Source organism: Lupinus angustifolius, chromosome LG16 (assembly GCF_001865875.1).
Source record: "Lupinus angustifolius cultivar Tanjil chromosome LG16, LupAngTanjil_v1.0, whole genome shotgun sequence".
NCBI classification, from domain to species: Eukaryota; Viridiplantae; Streptophyta; class Magnoliopsida; order Fabales; family Fabaceae; genus Lupinus; species Lupinus angustifolius.
Window position 1 is genome coordinate 5,362,234 of NC_032024.1, and position 22,092 is coordinate 5,384,325.

Consider the following 22,092-nt stretch of genomic DNA (forward strand, 5'->3'; position numbering starts at 1 on the left):
AGATTGATTGATTTTTTATCAGGAAAAAAGTTTTAGTTTTCAAAATAAAGTTTAATTGAATTTTAGTTTTTTAAATAGGTTTTAAATTACTTTAAATTTTAATTATTTCTAGTTAAATTATAAATACAAGAGTAACTTTATTATTATTTATCAATAAATCCCTTTTTTATATGTGTGACACTCATTGCACTCTTGAAATCATAACTATATCAATTGTATTACACTTTCTTTGTAATTTTTTTGATGGTTTGATAAATTATCTTGGCATATCCAAACTATTAACTAATTGATAAATTAAAATCATATAAATTTATTTATAATTAACAACTTAAATATGTTTGAGAGTATCAATATTTTTCTTAGATACATATCATTAAAAAAATTCCTTATCATTTTTCTCTATTTAAAATGTGAAAATCACAACAACAAAAAAAGGTTTAAGAAAAAAATATATGAACTAGGAGTGTTAGAGTTTTATATATTTTCAGCTTATTATTTACTATTTATTTTCAATTATCGATTACATTTTAATAAATAATGAATGATATATTAATTATATATAAATTTTTATAATGACATATTAATATTTGACCATTGGGTGCACATTAACAAACCATTCCCCAATTTAGTTTAGTGTTAAAATCATTGTGAGTATTGGGCCAACTACATGAGCTAATAAAATGTTAAAATTGGGCTGATGACTCGTTTGAAATTGTTAATGGGCTGCATAGCAAATGGCAACTTAATAAATAGGATATGGGCTGTTTTTCTTAACAAATTTCTCACTTTTGTGAATTTCCTAAGATTTCTGAAGAATTTTCAAAATAATAATTTTAATTGTTAACGTTTTTATTATCATTTTATTGAAATAATATTTTTTAAAAAAACCTAGGTATTTGTATAATTATAGTTTACGCATTGTTTTTATTATTGATATGTGTGCAATAGTAAAAGTTACATGGTTATTTTATGTTCATGTTAAGTTGTAAACAAAAATTTAAGATCAGATATAACTCCATAAGGTTTTCCTAGTCCACAACAATGGTTCTCCTAACTGATAGATGAAGACTATTCTCTTTTAGCCTTCCTTTGGTATTGAGGAAATAGAAGAGAAAGAGAATAAGAGAAGAGAAATCGGAGAGAAGAGTTCTCTTTCTCTCATTTGGTTGGGGAGTGAGTTTGAGAGGAGAGAATAAAAATTAGGTGGAGCCCACCAAATTTTTTTCTTCTCATATGTGAAGAGAAAATGGGGGAGGAAGAGTGGAAGAGTTTGGACAAATATCACATGTTCCAAAATATTTTTGTCTCTATATTCTAAGCTAATCACACTCCACGAAATAATATAAAAAAAATATTTTGTTTTTTTATGATTTTTCTTTTTACTTAGATGTCACTTTTTAATTAGTTTGATATATAAATCAGACATAAAAATGGGACAAGTGATCTTCATTCTGAAAGTTTAATCACTCTTTTATCTTCTTTTTTCTATACAACCAAACAACACCAAATTTTATTCTATTTCCCTCAACCAAATGGAGCATTAGAGTGTAATAATCACCCAAATAGAATTTGCCTCTATTAATAATTTTTTTCATATGTATGATATGAATTGAACTTCTAATATCATGCTTAAGAAACTCAAATTTTTATTATTTGTGTTGGACCTTGTTAGTTATAATTAGATAAAATTCCACTTATGCTATGTTTGAGAGATTATAGGATTAGAGGATGGAATGAAAATATAAGAGAATAGATAGAATGGAATGGGATTACCTTTCCTATTGTGTGGATATTTTTATTCTATTAGTCACAACTCAATATGGGGTGGAATGGAATTCCATTATAACGTTTGCTTGTAAAACCTCTAAAAATGGAATCTTATGCTATTTCTTCAATTCCTCTCTATTCCCTCTATCAAAAACATATATGTCATTATAAATTGGAATAATATTTTTCTAAATAAAAAAGGCTTAAATACGATTTTTGGTCCTCATAAATGTTGGTTGTTTTAAAATTAGTCATCACAATTTATTTAACTTTTAGTTTTGTGGCCAACATTCTTTTTTGTTTTGATTTTGGCTAATGACATCAACTTTAGATGTAAAGTGATAGCATGGTCTAATGGAGGAGTATGAATCATCTTGAGTAAGGGAGAGACAAGTAGTTGAAAAAACAACACTGTGTGACATTTATACCATTTTATATATAATAAAATCACAATTTTACCACTAAAACTAAAAAAAAAAATGAACTTCTCTCTCCAATAACGAAGAGGATGCTGATTTCTAATAAAGGTCACATTAGCATCACCACATCAACAACACGTGGCTATATACATCAAAATTAAAAAAAAACCTATCTTACAAACTAAGGGCAAACTAATCATTGTTGTTAGTTTGATACTTTCTAATGATATATAGTTTTGAGATAGTGAAACTTTGAATGTGGTATATACTTCCTTTATGTAGATGAGGCAAATGTACAAACTCAGTTCATGACAAAATGAAAGAATATGTATTAGAGGTCATGAAAACCATATACCAATGTTAAAGATTGAAAGTGAAACCCCTTTTGTTTGTTCTCCAATGTCTACATGCGTGTCATAATTGCTTCCCCAAATTTCTAAAATGACTTGTACACTAAATTCCATTCTAACCTTCAATGTTACCAAGTAGCTCAAGTTATCACTATGGTTTTGCCAGCACGAAACTCTTTCTCATTTTTTTATATCTACAAAACATAAGAGACTAACTTATCCTTTGTCTATACATATATATACCATGTGTTTTGCTACCTTCCGTTTATATATTTTGATTTGAAAGAATGAATTTGTTGATATGGATAATGCCAAGAATTGTTCGTGTGGTGGACAATAATCCGGTGTTTGAAATGATGTTATAAATTAAATATCTGATTAATGATATTAAAATAAAAATAGAAAAAATAATAAATATTTAATTATTTTAAAAAATAATATATTTTTACTAGTTCAAAAGATGGTTTAAGATTAAGACAAAATATCATTTTCTGTATTTTTTGGCATGGATTTGATTGATGGGTCCTTTTCCACTCTTTCTTTGTCAGGGATTGAAAAAATATATGAAAGCTATGAATAATCTTGAACTTATCATAAGGTTGATAGTGGGAAATGGATCATCTTCGGTATTAAAGAGTCCAGTGCTGAATAGAATGATGATATGTAACTAAAAAAAAATTAATGACCATGATTACATTTATTTTTTATTAAAAATAAAAAAATAAAATTTAAAAATTTCTCAACCTCATATTTCATTATTGGTTTCTCCCGTATTTGAGAGGAGTTGAACTTATAGTGACAGTGATAGTGTGTTTTTAATAAAAGCAGGAGTTGAATGTGTTATACTTCTTAATTCTTATTTCAGCACGAAAATTTTATTTAAATAACAAAATTGTTACATCTTTAAACATTTATTAATTTATAGATGACTTTTTTTTTATAGATTTTTAGAGATAAAAGATGATAAGATAAGTCAATAATAAAAATAATTTAATTTATTATAATAAAAGTTGTTAAATTTTGATTATTCAAATAACTTTCACTTATATTCAAAAAGAGTTTGGAATCTAATTTTGCTGTTCTAACACCATTGTGCCACTTTGAATGGCTTAAACGAGTTACGGTGTGATAAGGAATGAAGATTTTTTGTAGGACACGTACGTACAAATAATTAAAGATCACGTTTCCAGCAACAGAAAGAAATCAATTAAATTCTATTTATTCTATCCACATTTTCATAATTTAGAAGAGTGAGTTTTATATTTATTAAGCTGATGATTTTAGATTATTTTTTACGTCTGCATATGTTACTTTTATAAAGGAAGAAAACATGTACCAACACGGCGTTAGTTTAGTTGTATAAGGCCCTACTGGAATCTCAATGTGATAATTCTATTCCTAGAAGTAATATTTCTTGGAAGGGACAATCATAACCCATGAAAGAGATTAATTACTTACCTAATAGATAAAGAATACCCTCAGTACTACCATAAACAAAGAAAACATATTGATGGAACACAAGCAATACTCACCTAAATAGAAATGTTGAACTACTCAACTAAAAACTAGAAGAGTTTGTGATACATGACCAAAGGTCTCCACACCAATTTCCATATTAGAATTTTCAATTGTTAACATTAGACCACCTTCATAATCTCACCTAGATTAAGTCCATTATTTATATATAGCTAAAAATTGTATTTGAAAAAATGTAACCAACCTTCCATAGTGATCACGCCTCAACTAGCCAAAATATTATCCACACAATATTCCACATCTTGTAAGGGCTCGTAGCATTAATTTGCATTGCATTCCTATCAACCTGTATACTTCTTTCCATACATTTGTTGCAAAAGTGCTAAGAAACAAGTTGTAATACACTGAAAATTTATCGGACTAATTGTAAAATAAGTCATTCTTTTTAAGAAGTTATGTGATAATACTAAAAATTATACAAACAAACTATTAAAAACCACGTCACCAAAATAAAATTGTCCAAGTCATTATATCGGATATCAACTGCATTGTGAGAATGGTTCTAGAATTACATTAACACACATATCAAATGATACTCTATATGACTATTGCCACTCTAAAGTACCATATTAAATAAAGTGGGTGAAGGATCCAAAAATACTTCGACAAAGAAAGAGAGTGGAAATGAATTTAAAGAATTGTGTTTCAACTGGTGCAATTTGCCAAGAGCTCGAATGTTTTATTTATAGGTATGGGAACCTAAACGATAAAAAAAACAATCTAGGTCTCATATGTTATAAAAAATAAATGAGCTCGTGAAGCACATGCTAGTGTATGTTGACCGTATGCTAGTGTGTGCCTAAAGTTCAAAACGTATTTTGGATGCGTGATTATGTGTGAAGACTTGTTGATATGAATTTATCTATTTTTAAATATAATAGTAATAATAATAATAATAATTAATTAGTTTATCTAAAAAGATTTATGAACCTCGTCTCGAGTCGTGTTAAGCTACCGGCACAGCGATACACACACATCTGGTCATATGACATCTGTCATCCCCACTACAAAATACATATTCTCCTTTTGGCACACCCGACTTACCCAAGTAACACATCTCTTACTTATAAATGGTCTTCAAATATTTCATTTTCCCAATATAATTTTTTTTATTTGACACTTTCAAAAACCAACAAAAGTATAGTTCAAATACAAGTGGTCATAAATTGATTATGTTGACTTTTATTTACAAATTTAGCATCTATTGCTACATAGAACGTATTTGAAAATTTATTTTCCAAGACGTTCAGCAAATAGAAAAAAAAAACACATCTCTTTTATTATTATTAATTGAAAACATTTAAGAAAAATATGTGAAAAATGGATAGCCTAATATGCTTGTATAATTTAATATCACATACGTATTAAAAAAAATTATATTTTTTATATTATAAATTAGGGTGAATTGAATCTAGAAATGCTTACAAGAATATTTATAGATTACCCACCAATAAATTTTTACGTCTGGATTCAAACTACTAACCAAGGGCTAATTGTTTATCACTTAGACTACTTGTGGTTGGTAAAAAGAAAGAAAAAAATGGCCAGACTCTGTATGTAATGATTATTGTAATAAAACATTTTTAACGATCTTATAATGTAAAAAAATTCATATCAGCGGTGTATTAAAATTTAAATAACATTTTTAAATTATGTTAGCAATTAAAACTAATATATAAAGGAAGACATATGGGTCCTACATAGAGAAAAATTAATAAACAAATAGATTGTATATACCAGATAAATATCAAGATCCATGTATCTGTAACTGAGGACCACATATGTATTATTAGTAGTTGGTACCAATGATACATGAAAATGGAAGCAGTTGCACATAATGCAACTTTTTCTTTTAATTTTTTCCTGAAAATTATGTTGTGTTAATACGTGTGTCATGTGATAGAACGTATGTAGGTATTTTTTTGTAAATAATAAATTAAGTAGAGTAAAAACAATGTCTCATTAGATAAAAAGTTAAAAACATATCCCAAAGTTTCTCTGTTTTAAGATTGAAATCTCTTGAAATCGAAGAGAAGTTTTTGCTTCAAACGGGGGCACTTTTCTAGTTATAGCTTAAATACAATTGGATTTGATTATAACGATTATTTCAGTTTTTAACTTTACTATTGCGACTAATGAAATAACAACTCTCTTAATCATAATATAATGAATGGCAAGGAACAGCCTCTAACATCAGAAATATTCAAACTATGACATGAAAAAGAAGACAAGAAAATTTAAGGACAATTATCCATGTAGTCATCAAGTTTATGAGAAAATAAATTGATTATTAGCACTTTATAATATACTATTAACTTTAACACCTTGTGGGGAAGAAAACTACACATTACTTTATGTAGATGAAGTAGTGTATAAAAATTTGTATTTATGCAATGCTACAAATTAAAACCATTGAAATTTAAATAAATCTATCGGGACAATACAAAAATTGACATGTATACATTATATAGTTTAACGTTTTTTTCACATTAAAGAAAAGGAACTTGGCGTAAAAGTACATTTGCAACCCAAAAACCGAACTCATGGCCATATGATTAATTAATAGCATCTTCAATACGTGTAGGAAAAGTCAGAATACAAGCTTAATTATAATATCAATACACTTGACTTTTACATTTTCTACTTGATTTTTCATATATTAATTTTTCTTTCAAATCAATATTGTTCAACTATGAAGATATATTTAAATAGGTGCTGAAGTTAGGCATTGAGAATATGAAAGTATGACACACTTTCATATGGGAATTGGAAACAAGGTTCTATCGAGGTCGAGTTTGCATATATCCAAGCCCGAACTTAAAATTCAAAACCTGAACCCGAACTCAACGAGGTTGAAAATAAAAATATCATCCCCGAACCCGAAAACCCCCGAAAATTACAAAGTATTAAGAAAAATATGATATTTTTCTTTAACATTTCTATTTCTTTTGTATTATTCCATTTCTTTTATGTTTGAAGATCCAATTGTATGTAAAGTAAAATTAGAAATTAAAAGTAATTGGCACATGATAGAAATTTCAATTTTAAATTGAATTATATTACTTCGGGGCGAGTTCGGGTTAAGGTCTTTGCTATACCAAACCCAAACCCGAATCCAAAATTTAAACCCGGGTAAAACTCAAACCCGAACCCAATCACATCAGGTTTTCTTCGTTAAATTCGAGTTCAATTTGGACAAGTACCCAGATGTTCGGTTTTTATTATCATCCCTACTTTCATATATTGAAATTCCTTCCTTGTAATGGCAATGAGAGTATGAGACACTTCACAACCATCCAAATTATCTAGAAGATATTGTAATTTAATATAGATTTAATATGTATGCACCGATAGTATAGATGTTTTTTACACTATCAACAAATCTCCACCATTAATATATTAATTATCATTATTTTCAAATAAAAGTATTACAAATTAATGATGAATGATGTACTGACAATGTAAAAAACTTACATGATCAATTCATGTACCAACCACCTTCATGTGTACTATTTTTGTTTAAAAATAAACAACAATTAATATATAAATGTGCATGATATGACCATATTATAAAAAACATTATTATATAAATATATTTTTCTATATTTTTATAAATTATAAATAAATCCATGTATTATTAGTGTAAAAATTTATATATAAATCATTCACAAATTATATGTATGATTTGTTTTTAAGAGTTAATAATAATAAAAAATGAATAGTAAATATAAAATGATAATGTACATTATCTTATTATACATTTGTCTCTTTTTTAAAAGGTTATGATATACTCCAAGTCATTTTGGTTGACATGGTCTTCGGGGACAGGTTAATGATTCGAAACACGTGTCAGTGACATAATGGCAGTTTCATGGTTGAGTACATGTGGCCTCGTTGTCATCGAACTAGCTTGGATTTCTCACAAATTCGTATCTTCTTCTTCCTTTTCAAACTAGATTGCCGCCACCATTTTAATCATATTTAAAAATTGGAAAATTATATATCAATAACATAGTTGAGTGTATTATGAATTTATGAGGGTGTTCACATTTGGATAGCATTGTATGTATCATATATAATAATGTTCTTTATGAATGGTGCTATTATAATATAATAACATTTCATATTGTCGGTATTGTTTTATGTATAATATGTATAACAATATTTGTTAGAGGAGACGTTATTGTATGTATCACATACAACAGTGTTTGTGTTTGTGTTAATGTTGTTGAATTATACCAACATTCTACTATATTTACATATACATTGTCTAAAAGTACAATTAAATTTAAAAAATAAGTGTTGTTGTATTATAACTCTATTAAGACTATTGACTTGGTTGGGTAAATAATCAGATTAACTAACTTATATCCCTCTAGAATATTATGAACAAGTATTATATATGGATATAGTGAATACTCATTTTGTGTGTAACCTTATTAATAGGATTAATAATGGATGGGTCCATAAAAAATGTTCAGATTAGATCAAAAACTTATTAGTGAAGTACTAACAATATTGTCCACGTAAAAAATGTTCAGACTAGATCAAAAACTTATTAGTGAAGTACTAACAATATTGTCCACCAATCCATATGGTATTTTGATCTATGGAAAATTTCAAAATATATGTGATCTCACTATTCATTCTATTAAAGTGGGTATTTTAAAATTAAATTTGTAATATAATACGCATTGAAATGACATAATTTCATACAATTTTAAAGTTTTTTTTGGTTTCCACGTATATTCTCGTACTAGAGGCAATCTTGTCTGAGCCGGGAATATCCATAGGTATGTGATGCTAACTCTTCAAGCGTGTATTTTTTTATCCACATGACTCAACCCTGATATCTTGCTTAAGGTAAATCAAACATGTACCACTTGAACCAATACTCATTGGTATACAATTTAAAAGTAATTGCAATCATTCTGATCCACCATATATTGTGGCATGAATCTAAAAGTGGGTACCTTTGTATGATTTATTTATAAAGAGCTTGAGTACTTGTAACATTAATTAGTGCATATAAGTTTTCATACTTTGAACTTCTTAGAGTTTAAAATAAAATTTGTGCATCAGTGTAAATTTATTTACACTGTCAGCATATCATGCATATCATCCATTATTGATTTATACTATTTTTATTTGAGAATTAATGGTAATTAACAAATTAATGTTGAATGATTTACTGACAATATAAAGAATACTTACAATATCGGTATATACATATTAAATCCTTGAACTTAATGTCCAAACAGGTTGTTTGGTGTATTCAACCAAACCTGTCAGTTAAAGAGTTAAGAATGCTTCTATAAATAAACAAATTAGATCACTAAATAATTCCATAGACCAAATGTTTTTTTGTCATACAAGTTAAAGTCTTTTCGTTTCACTTTCTTTGATTATGAAACTAATATTCACCAAGGATATTAAATCTGTTTCTCTATCCAAATGGTATCTCAAATGGAAAATAATTTAGTGTAATATTTATATACTAACAACATAAAAATTTATAAATAATTAGTGCATCATACATCATTCATTTGTATTATTGTTATTTAAAAATTAATGATAATTGAATAAATGATAAATAATGTAGTAATAACTTTTATACTATTGGTATATACATTTTTTCTTCAAAATAATTTAGGTTTATTTTTTAGTAAGATCATGAAAAGGGAGGGACAGTTTCTTTCCACACCAACCCATATATCCGTATTGTAATCATCAACATACACGGTTTTAAAATATCGAATCTTAATAAATAAAACCGTCTATGGCCCTTTCTTTCCCTTAATTTGTGAAGTTATATTTAACTATTGTGAAATGGTGAAAAAAATAATATATAGAAAGATTCATTTCATACAGGATGAATATTCATAGTCTCATATATTGTCAGCATTAACAAAATAAATATATTAGTATCAAATAATTCTATATTTGATTCACATGGTTAATTAACAGTCCAATATTTTTTAAATATAATGAAAAAGTAGGATTGAAATCTGGTCAGATCATATTGAATTTGGAGTATTAGCATCCAAACCTATTACTATTTTGATCCAAATGAGTTTTCTGGGTTTCGCAAAGTTTGGATATAAAACTCGAACCGAAGCAATCTAATTACATTATGAGCTTATCAACATTGTTCTGAATGGATACAAGTATATATAGTATAAAATTAGAAAGACTAAGTAATGCTTTAGAATATTACGGGGTATGAGTATGTATTCTTGGTGTTTTGACTTTACTCTATGCATCTTTAGTCTGTATACATGAAAGTGATAAGCATAACTTCCCCTCATATGTGGTTTTTGTTCCTATTTGAGAGGGTTTGTTCTCAAGTTATATTTTAAACTTGAATAAATCCATATTTACTTTAAAAAAATACCCCTTCCTCTATAGATTTTCATTAAGGATGGACCAGATTTTTTGTATGAATATGGTTGATAGAGGCTTTTTAGAAAACCTATTTCGCATAAAAAATCGGGTTTTAGGTCATCTAAAAGACTTATAAAGCTTAACAAACCAACCTATTTATTTATATTATATAAGATTGATGTTATTATACTATTTTAATATAAGTAATACTATTATATATGTAATTTTATTATAAAAATATACACAAAATATAATTTAATTATTAGAATTAGACGAGTCTAGCTAAAAATATGTCTATTAGCTTATTTAAATATAGATATGGTGACCTATTTCATGACCATATAGTATAAAAGACATTTAAATGAGCTAACATGTCAGATCAGACTTTTAAATAGGTCAAAGCTTTAAAAAAATTAAACATACTAATAAGTCAAACTCATGCTCCTATATGCTATACAGGTCCCATCTATTTAAGGTAAAGTTTGGCCTAGCCTAATCTATTTCCACCCTTAATTTTCATGATATTAACTTTGCACTTGATATCATGCTCTCCTAGATCGAGAAGGTCATGGAAGGATTACTCGGGTTCTTTTACGAATTGAAATTTTTGTTTATACAAACTTTGTTATTTTTGGGTTCACTTTGCCTTCCATATTGGACCTATTTGGTCTAGGAGGGAATAAACATATTTTTTTAAACAATATGATTTATTTTAGATACACATATTTAGTTTTTGGTCTTCTTATAATAGAAAGTAATATCAAAGTAAGAGATGCTTGAGAGGATTTACATTCAATGTATGATAGTTGTTTTTATAGTGGAGATGATGATCGATATTATTGTTGTAGCATCATTCTTGATAAATGAAGCTCAAACGATGAGGTTTTGAGGGAGAGAAGATGACTTTCTAGGGATTAGTGAGGAAGGGATATGGAAAGAGAATATAGGATTCACTCATTTGCAAGTATGTGATGAATGTTATTATGCCACTAATTGTTGAGTCGGAAAAAAACTAAAGTTTAAATATACCTTAGTTTGGGTAAGGTTCAATAGTTCTAAATTTCATTAATGGAGATCTTTGATTTCTAATATTTGAATTTGTTCCACCCAGATAAATCTGGGTGTTTCCTAACCAGCCCCAAGTAAGGATATCTATTTGAGCTTACCAATGCTCACCTGCCCATGGTGGGACAGATCCGCCGAAAGCACCATAAATGTTTCTGACAAGTCTTTAATGTCTTTGGCACCCCATTAATGTCTTTCACTCCATCATCAATGCGCACACATATTAAATGTTGACTGACTTTCCACCTGTCACGTCGCCTGCACAACGAACCTGCCCCCCTGACCATTCGGCAAACACAGACTTGCAAACGGAGTAAGGATAACCCATCATATCCCATTATACCCGCTAGGCTGTGGCCAATAGTCGGGTGCCATGTCGATGATCTTAGACTCTATAAATAAGGACTACACACATGAAGTATAATTAATTCTTTTTCCCTCATTTCTTACTACACTTATTGTTATTTGTTCTAACTTCTCTCTTATTTACCCACTCTCTCTCTCTAAATACTCTACAGAGTTGATCGTCGGAGCACCTTTTCAGGTACCTCCCCCGACGGGTTCAGACGATACTCTGACCAAGACTTCCATCCTCCTTCATTCTATCGGGCATTCGTTATCGGCTATTCCCTATAATATAGAAGAACATTGACGTTATCTGTGGCTTACCTACAACATGGTGACCACCCATAACCAAACTCATACACCTAGCCAAGCAGAACCACTCAACACAATCATTCCGCCAAACCACGACACTCCTTCTATTGACCCCCAACACTAGTACAACCATCTCAACAGGCCAGCCAAAGTCATCCCCCAACCCCACCCTAGAAGCACCTACTACCCACCTACTCCTCCAAATGATCCAAACTCAAGGCCATATCATCCAACAACAAGCCCATCTATTAGTCGAGTTTCGCCAAGACAGACTTGAACATAGTAACAGACCCTCACAGCCAGTTGCCGATGAGCACTCAGCAGAATCTCCCGACGCTTTCAGACTCGTTGATGTAAACCCTCCTAGGGCAGCCTTTGATCCCAAGGGCAAGAGAAGTCATGACGGTCCTACAACTAGGGTCACGGCCAAGGCAATGGTCCTTAAAGTCTCAAAGGACACAATTGATCCAAGAGAGGGTATATGAGAATGACATTTATGTTCTTAGGTCACTGGTTTATTTTATTTTCATTATTCAAATAAATGAGATTGCATTCTCATATAGTCTTAGGTTTATTTAAGTATTTTCATTTCAATAAATCATGGGAGAGTTAGAGAAATATTTCATTTCCTTGTAACATGTTAAAGCTTAGTAGTTGGCACATGAAGCAAGGAAAGCAAGGCCAAAAGAGTCACGATCAAGACAAATGAAATTAAGACATGATCATTTTTACAAAGCATGATCATTTTCTTACAAGGCATGATTCAAGAGAGTATGCACAGTTAGGAATTTGAATTCAAGGATATGTGGCACACGTTTTCAAACATGGAGATAAAGAGAAGATTATAGGAAGATTAAAGAGAGATTAATCAAACTACCAAATATGCACACATCTATAAACAAGGAAAGAAGATAGGAAGCTCAATCTTTTAAGGTGCACAAGGCTATAAAATAGGGAATCCTAATCTAATCTCCAACCAACAAGAAATCAAATTGGATTCAAATTAAATATCATTAGTTCCTCAAGATGAAGTCAAATTGATCAAGCCTCTTCCCTCTCCTCAACAAACTCGGCCAACCATCTACCAAACTCCAACCGAATTACACTCAAGGCTAAGTCAAACAAGCAATTCAACTCAACAAATTGATATTAGTTAGGATTTTTATTTCTATGTTTATTAGAAGATAATTAGATTTCTATCTTCAATTTTATCTATTCAGCCAAGACAACTTTACCTATTTATATTTTGATCAAATCATTAATAAAGTTAAGTTGAATTTTGAGTAAATTTGAATTGTTTTAGTTGAGAGCACTTCTCCTAAACCTAAGTTGGCCATGACCACCATACTTGTTCTTATTAAACATCCTTGCTTGTGGCGGACTTCCATAGCTTTTCAAGCAACCTTGCTTGTGGCGCTTCTCCCCTTCCATTCTTTTCCACCTTCACCTTCAACCTCCAACTCATTCAAATAATTTCCATTCAAAACCGAATCCACCATCTCCATTAAACTAGCATTAACCTAAAACTCATACAACCTGCCTCACGCATAAAACAAACCCTAAAACATCTTCTCTAACCTTAAACTAAACCTACACACATTGCCTCACCCAAAACAACCCCAATACACATTCTAACCTTACAAACCGTGGCATACCCTAAACACAAATTCTACAGTAACCCTAAACCAAGAATCCCCCACAAACACAATTACCCTAGATCTTAAACACTCGACATAGACTGCCTTATAACCTAAACAGCCCAAACCAAACCAAAATAGCCCTAATATTACCCTAATTTCACAAAACCGAATTTGGACTCCAGAAGTCCTATAGTATCAAGCTAAACGATCCGTAAATTAAAGACAGCCCCTTGAGGTTGTCATCACTCATACTGTCCCGACAACCCAAAAACGCATCCAACGATGACCTAGAAACCTAGACGATAGAATTGAAACGAGTAGACATGTCAGTTGGTCACTCCAAGCTTTCAGACAAAATGCCAAATGTCCCTCCACGTGTCTGACGAGGACAGATAGCCATCACGACTGACTCCTACACCTAGAGGCTACCATTATCCATCAGACCAGAACTTCCTAAGTTCACTAGCTCGATCTGCTTTCGACCAACCTGATAGACTGGGGTCAACTATTCCACCCCGAATAAATTTGGGTGTTTCCTAACCCTCCCCGGGTAAGGATATGTATTTGAGCTTACCAAAGCTCACATGCCCGTGGACAGACCCGTCGAAAGCACTATAAATGCTCCTGACAAGTGTTTAATGCCTCTGGCACCCCATTAATGCCTCTGACTCTGTCATCAATGTGCCACACACTTTTAATGTTGACTGACATTCCACCTGCCACACCACCTGTACACCCAACCTGCCCCTGAAAATTTGGTAAATGTAGACCTGCAAACGGCGTAAAGACAACCCAACATATCCCATTATACCCGCTAGGCTCTGACCAATAGTCGGGTGTCATGTCGACGATCTCAGACTCTATAAATAAAAAGCCCACATAGGGAGTATAATTAATTCTCATTCATTCATTCATTTATTACTACACTTATTGTTGCTTGTTCTAATTTCTCTCTTATTTACTCTCTTTCTCTCTAAAATACTCTATTGACTTGATTGTCGGAACACATTTCCAGGTAGCTCCCCTGCGGGTCCAGATGATACTCTGACCATGACTTCCATTCTGTCAGACATTCGTTACCGGCTATTCCCATTGAAGAACATAATTCATTCAAACTCTAATCAAAAGCACCTAAATGGGATAGGTTTAGTTTGAATAGAATGTATTTGTAAGCTAAATTGCATCCACATACATAGATATAGCCATATAGGAAAAGGATGAGATAAAATTTGAAGTAAAAGGAAAGAAACGTAGAGTCTATATTGTATCTAGACATAATGCATGCCTTGGTACATTCTTATTTTGAGTTACTTGACCTTTCCTCAATTTATTGATGTTATTCAATCTTATATTAACGAAAAGTGATTAAGCAATAAAAGATAGAGTAATTATTAATTAGGGACAAGGTAATTTATTCAATATTATTTATGGAAGTATTAATTTTAAATATATTTTTTTACATTTGAGGATACCAACTAAGTCTACCGTAAATGTTTTAATTAATAAAGGGAATATGGTAGGTATTTTCTTAAGACATTGTAAATAAATTGGTCAAATTAAGTTACTAAAAAGCATAAATAATTTCTTATTCATTATTATTTAAATTGATTTGCATTCGTGAAGGCGACAAAAAAAAATAAACTTTAACATGATACAATATATATGATTTTCTAAACTTGATGTTCCCACTAAATACCAATACTTTATCACAATGAAGCAAAACATTATTTTCTTTTAAATTGAAATTCAACTAATAAGCTGCACATATGACTACTTTGATCCTAAAATGTTATAATTATCTAATTGAATTGGGATCTTCTATACCATTTTTCTATATTTGACTAATTAGTAATTACTACTAATAGAATTTTGTAGATATACATAAATTTAATAATATTATATATGATAGTATTTGATTGGATGGAAAAAAGTATCGTTATTTTGGGATATTTGATTTGTTGTGTGTAGTTAAACGAAAACCCATAAGATGCAAACCAAATTCAGTTCTCATCAAACTTTCTGATTTGTCCTTACATTTTATTATTCTATTTAGACTCTAATATTGTCATCATAGGGAGAAAAGTGACAACTAATTATTTATTCTAGATCCTTTTCTTACCTGCCAAATCATAATTAAACCCATGTTCCCGTATTAAATTTTGGTTTATTTTCCATTTTCCCTTTCAAGTTTCGATATAATAGCTAACTTATGGTACATCATAAAGTAATTTTTATTTCGGTAAAAATCTATTACTATAGATCTCTATTTATGTACAAATTTGTCTCACGTTTCATAAAACCTACACTAATTTAGTTTCTTTCCAAAGTGAATTTTGGTCTTAAATCAAAATAAGAAATTAATAATAATAAATAATAAGCATTTGTCATGCTAAAATTCATTAATTAACCTAATTATTAATTTTATTTTCTTTCCTCTAACCCTCTACTCGAATTAAGAATTTTGGTATTAAAAAAACAAATCAAAAGGGGAAGCATAAGTAATTGTGAATCCAAAACAAAATTCTCCAACACTCAAGCAGTTTTTTAAACTTGTAAGAAAAATGACATTTTCACTCAACTTTTACATTACATTATAACTATTGATAAAAAAGTTGATTTTCAAATACCAAGTAGATGATTAAAATACATTAAAAAAAACATGAAAATTACAATTACAGTTACTGTAATAAATATGCAAAATTCTCTTCCTCTTTCTCCTTTCCATGTGAGAGAAAAACAAATTATTTGTATTGTGGAGCAGACAAACAAGACTTAGCACCTTCGCATTGAACATTCACAGAAGCAACGAAATAATCAATTAATGAATCAAAGCTAGCTTAGTCTAGCAATGTACAATTCCCACAAGAAAAGAAAATCATCAATAATTAAAAACCACACATGAAAAAAATATGAAATTAATTATTCACTTTATTTCTAAATCATAATATTCTGGTTTTTTGTATTTCCCTGTTACATCAATGACATGAGACTCAAAAAAAAATATCTCAACCAAAGAAGAAGAAAAAAGGACCATTTTTTTGTATCCCAATTTTCTCATCTACCAAACATAATCAACAATTAATCAATTAAGCAATTAAGCGATTAAGCAATTAAGCTTCAAGAAAGCCAGTCATTCTGAGAATTGTATTCCGAACTTGACTCAAATCTCTTCCTTTCAATGTCCTCCCATTCCCGGTGCACACTGAGTACGCCATTTTCCCACCGGAGATCCTCCGCTCCACCATCACATGCGGCGGCACCATCATCTCGCCGTCGTCATCTTCCTCCTCCATCGACCACCTCAGCATCCTCTCCGGTATATTCACCGGCAAAGAATTTGCCATCATCTTCTTATTACCACCGTTTGAGCTCTTCGTGCAACGCATCCCTTGTGAAATTTTCTTCTGCGGCACTACCCCTAGCTCCATGTCGTCGAGGTTACGTTCCACGAAGCGGTGAGCGTAGTGGTCGGAGAAGATAACTTCGGATTCTAGGAACTCTTCAGCCATATGGGTTAGGTTGTAGTTAGAGAGTAGTTTTGTTTTTTAAGGTTTGGGAATGTAACAGTGAAGAGAGGGGTTTGTATTTATAAACAATCAGAAACAAATTTCATATTTGTTGGTCCAAGTAACAAGGGATTAATCATTTAACTATGACGTAATGTCATCGATTCTTCATTCAAGTTATGTTAAAAATAAAAATAAAAGTTTATTAGATAAACATTTTTTTATTATACTATATCATTTATATATAAATTATCATTAATTTTTACACAAAATAATATATATTAATATTAAATAATATAATGACCTTAAAAAACTTTATATATTTTACAAGAATAGATTATACATTAATAGTTTAAGATCTTTTTATATTATTTATTATTCATATTTAATTATTATTGGTGAATGATAGATAAGTAATATAAATATTATAGATGTTGGAATAATTGAATTTATTAGTTGGATTGATTAGTACATGAGTTTAAAATATGTGGGTCGTCGTTTTTCATATTATGAATATATTTTTTAATATTTATTTGTATTACTTTTATTTAAAAGTCAATAAAATTAATATATGGATATAAATATTAATAATGTAAAAATATTTACACTATGTATAAACATTAGTATATGGTACAATAAAAAAAGAATATTCTAATGTTACAAATAATGAAAGACGCGTATTAATTACATTTTTGATTGGTTTATGTTGTCAGATGGCGTCACCGCAATGGCGTTGAGTGCGGTCCCCGCTTTCTCTTTCTCTCTCTTTTTTAATTTTTTATTCGTCGGCTCATTCAACCAAAATTATTAACAAAACCAGCTCATACAAAAACATTACTTTTTCTTCATAATGGGTCCCACTAAAGTTTTATTAATTCCATTTTTCAAATTTTCTTGTACCAGTAATTAACTTGTATCTTGTATGTGTTTTTAATTCGCCAATTAAATTCAAAATAGGCGTGTGCTTATCTTATGCTAGCTACTAGCTATTACGCGGTAGTTTTTTGAGCTGTCTTATTATCTAGTGCACGGTGTTGTTTTAAATTTTAATAATGTTTTTTTTACTACAAATTCTCTGTATTTGACGCTAACTACGGTTAAAAAAATTGATACTTGTCTTTATATTTGATTGTCTAATTTTTAAACTTTAATAATCTGTTCACTACTCATCATTGCTTCTGTTTTGTGTAGATAAAAAACGTGAAGTCCTTATATTATATTTCCAGAAACGGCGTATTAATTTCTTTCACTATTGTCTTGTGATTCAAATTTGAGTAATATATTCATTTTTTTTTTTTGGTTTCCATATATATCCTCTACTGGAGGCAATCCTGTCCGAGCCAGGAACATCCACCAGTACTTGAATCCTAACTTTCCCAGCGGACATTTTTTCATCCGTAAGATTCGAACTCAAGATCTTGCTTAAAGGGAATCAAACATATATCACTTGAACCAATGACAGTTGGTGTAATATATTCATATGTTTATATATATAAAAATTGAGTGCATAATTGGTCAGCATATTAACTTCCTGAATCTACTTACAGTATGTATATTTATCCAGCGGCAAAAAATCATTTTAAGTGGAATCTTGTGTATTAAATTAGTATTTGAATATTTTTGGTAAGTAAGCGTATTTAAAATTTTAAAAATATAAATTAGATTTTCAGTTGTTTATTTAACCACGAATCCATTTTTCATGTATTGAACGTTATCTAAAATTGAACAATTGTGCTTATATTTACAATTTATTTTTTAAATAAAAATAAATAGTGAAGTAAGTATATATATATTTTAATATACAAAATAATTAATTTTTTGAAGATAGAGTCTACGTTGTCATTTATGATACTCTAGCTGGTTTGTTTTTTGCGTTTTTTGTTGTCTTTTATTTCCAGTCTAAAAATTCCAAATCAGAATTTGATTTTGTCACACGTCTTGATTTATAAATTTTTTATAAGAAATGATCATTTTTTGCTTTGTGCATAGTTATTATGTAATGTATTTTTTAATGGAGGTTATTATGGAAAGATAAATACTAATAGATTCATCCAACGTCTTTTTCTCATGGGACCATCATTAATTAACGAAGGTCGAGGTACAGATACATGACTTATAGAGATCAATTAATGCAATTTAAACTTACGTAATTTTACTTCATCCTTATCATCTAGTCTTGACTCTAATGGCGCGTTTGGTTTAAAAAAAAACTTATATAATATGTTTAGTAATAATTGAAAATTACATTATAATTCAAATCTGTTTATGTTTTGATACTGAAAAACTATTTTAAGATAATCATTTGTTTGTATTGTATAAAAATTGCTTTTATATATACAGTACAAATGAGCTAATAATTCTTAAGATCAATTTATGCAACACTATATTGATAATTCATCCCTATATTTTATTCTCACAGGCAGAACAACAACACTATATTGATAATGTGTAAGAATAGATTTCACATGCATAGAGACTTTGTATTTTATCTCTTGATGACACAACTACTAATTTACTTACACAATCGAGACAGTGACACAAACGTTTTAAACAGAGTGACTAATAATAGATTGAAAAAAGATGATTGCTTACACAATTAGCAGCCACGTACGTTTGTCAAGTGTCAAACGAGTTTCTCGAAAGATCTTAATTGTCACGAAAATAAAAGTGCCTCATCGTATCTCAACCTCACCTTTTGTAATGTTTTATTATAAACAACCTTATCATATTAACTAGTTAATAATAATATCCATTTATATTGTTCTAGGTTTTTCTATTTAACGTGGGGAACTTATACTCATTCATTCAAGATCACGAGCTCCTTCACTCTCAGGGCTGGGTCAACACAAGATCTTGCACGCTCGATGGGCATGAGAGTTAGAATATCCTATTGAGTCATAGATGCACGTGATAACCCCTTTTAGGTTAACTATTTGAGTGCCAACGTATGAGTCCCAACAAAGTCTTTTAGATAGGTTAGTTTTTGTAGTATGTTGAAGATCAACTCAATTTGTAGATGAGATGTTTGGATTTGTGCCACATGTATAGAAAGAATGAGATTTCTCTCCAATACCATGTTATTGTTTTTAATAAAATTTGTGTTGGTTAAAAGTGATTTTAAGATATTTTAAAAATCATAAAGACATATGCCCTGTAAAAATCACTTTTATATACTACATTATGATATGTAGTTCTTCATTTATATTTTGCTTAGGTGGTAGTTTTGAGTTAATAAAATAGTACACAAAGGGATTTATTTAAAATATTGCGAGTACTTTTCCGCACATCTCTATTTTAAAATCTACCTCAAAATAAATAAGTGATTTTGTTAGAAAATAATATTAAACAAACAGTTTATAATAAAAGGCCAAAGATAATTGGAACTTTTTGAAATAAAAATGGTGCACAAAACCTACTTTAATCAAAATTTTATTGTAATTTCTTCAAGAAACTTAAAATAATTTTAGCTTTACACTAACTTAGTCCTGATGAAATAATAAGACATACATATTGAAAAAATAAAACCATTATTTCGGAAGAGAAGAGATCTATTTACGCCCAAATTAAGTTACAGTAGTTATACTCAATGTCAATCATTAATTTTCTTAAATCCAAAAGACCAAATAAATTAAACTTAAAAATTATTTAAGATTTTTTTTTCTTTCATCATTTATTTCATTCACTCATTTGATCAGATTTAAGAAAATGAATAACTGAGATTTAATGTAATTAGTATAACTTAACTTGAGTGTAAACGGATTTCTTCTCATTTTACAAAGTTATAAATTCAAAATTTCACTATATACAAAATTACTGTTTAAAGTTTAAACTTTTATCTAGGTTAACATTATCCATATTAAAAAATTGAAGTAACACGAGTAGTTCTGACACCCTTGCAATTATGCATGTGGCTATCGACCATAGTGAGCCGAGCCAAGCAGAGCTGATTCATTTGTGAAAGCTAGCCACTAATCAAACTTTGTTAAATCACAAATTCATTAGAGTCAATAATAGTAATAATAATAATGAATTATATGGTTGATTGATTGGGTAAAAAGCGTTCTTATAAAGTTATGATCTGGATTTTATTCCATTTCTTACAGCTTGGCGCATCTTGTGGCTCCATTTCCCAATGAAAAAGAATCATAGTCACATGGGTCCCACACACTCACTCAATATCATAAACTCTGTTTTCCACCGTAGCGTGATTTCTAACATCATCAACCAATGGTTCACAGACACGTGTTAATATTATTTAACCAACGCCACATTTACACGCGTCACGAGGGTTTTAATGATTAGTTCTACTTGGGCGCTACGTTTCTTACGTTGTTTTCGTGCAAGTCTCTCTTTAGTACTATATTTGATTATTTGTTAACCTTATCCTCTTATCTTTCTTTATCTTTCTTTGTTTTTATTTATTTTTATTAATGTTAGCATTGATGATGTATGAGTTGTAAATATTATCATTATAATATTTGTTATTCATGCTTTATTATTATTGACTCTTAAAAAAGTGAACACAATCAAATAGTGGATAATATATTGAATATATATAAATCTTTATTCTCCTAATGTGTAAATATTTCCCTTTATTTAATGTAATTGTAATATGTCCAAGCAATGTTAGTTAAATATTAATAAATTAACTAGTTTCCTTCCGCATCACAAGGGTCTTCGATTTACAATTTGGTTTATCCATTTTTATAACTTAATAATCACCCAATCTAGCATCTTCTACACCTTAAAATAATAATAATTTTAGTAT

The 22,092-nt window shown here is 29.6% G+C and overlaps 1 protein-coding gene across 1 annotated transcript; it reads right to left on the minus strand.

The window, feature by feature from the left end:
* LOC109329019 lies at nucleotides 16,859-17,402 on the minus strand. Its single transcript, XM_019562679.1, has one exon. It carries the CDS (start codon nucleotides 17,325-17,327, stop codon nucleotides 16,929-16,931), a length of 399 nt encoding a protein of 132 aa, XP_019418224.1. The 5' UTR covers nucleotides 17,328-17,402; the 3' UTR covers nucleotides 16,859-16,928.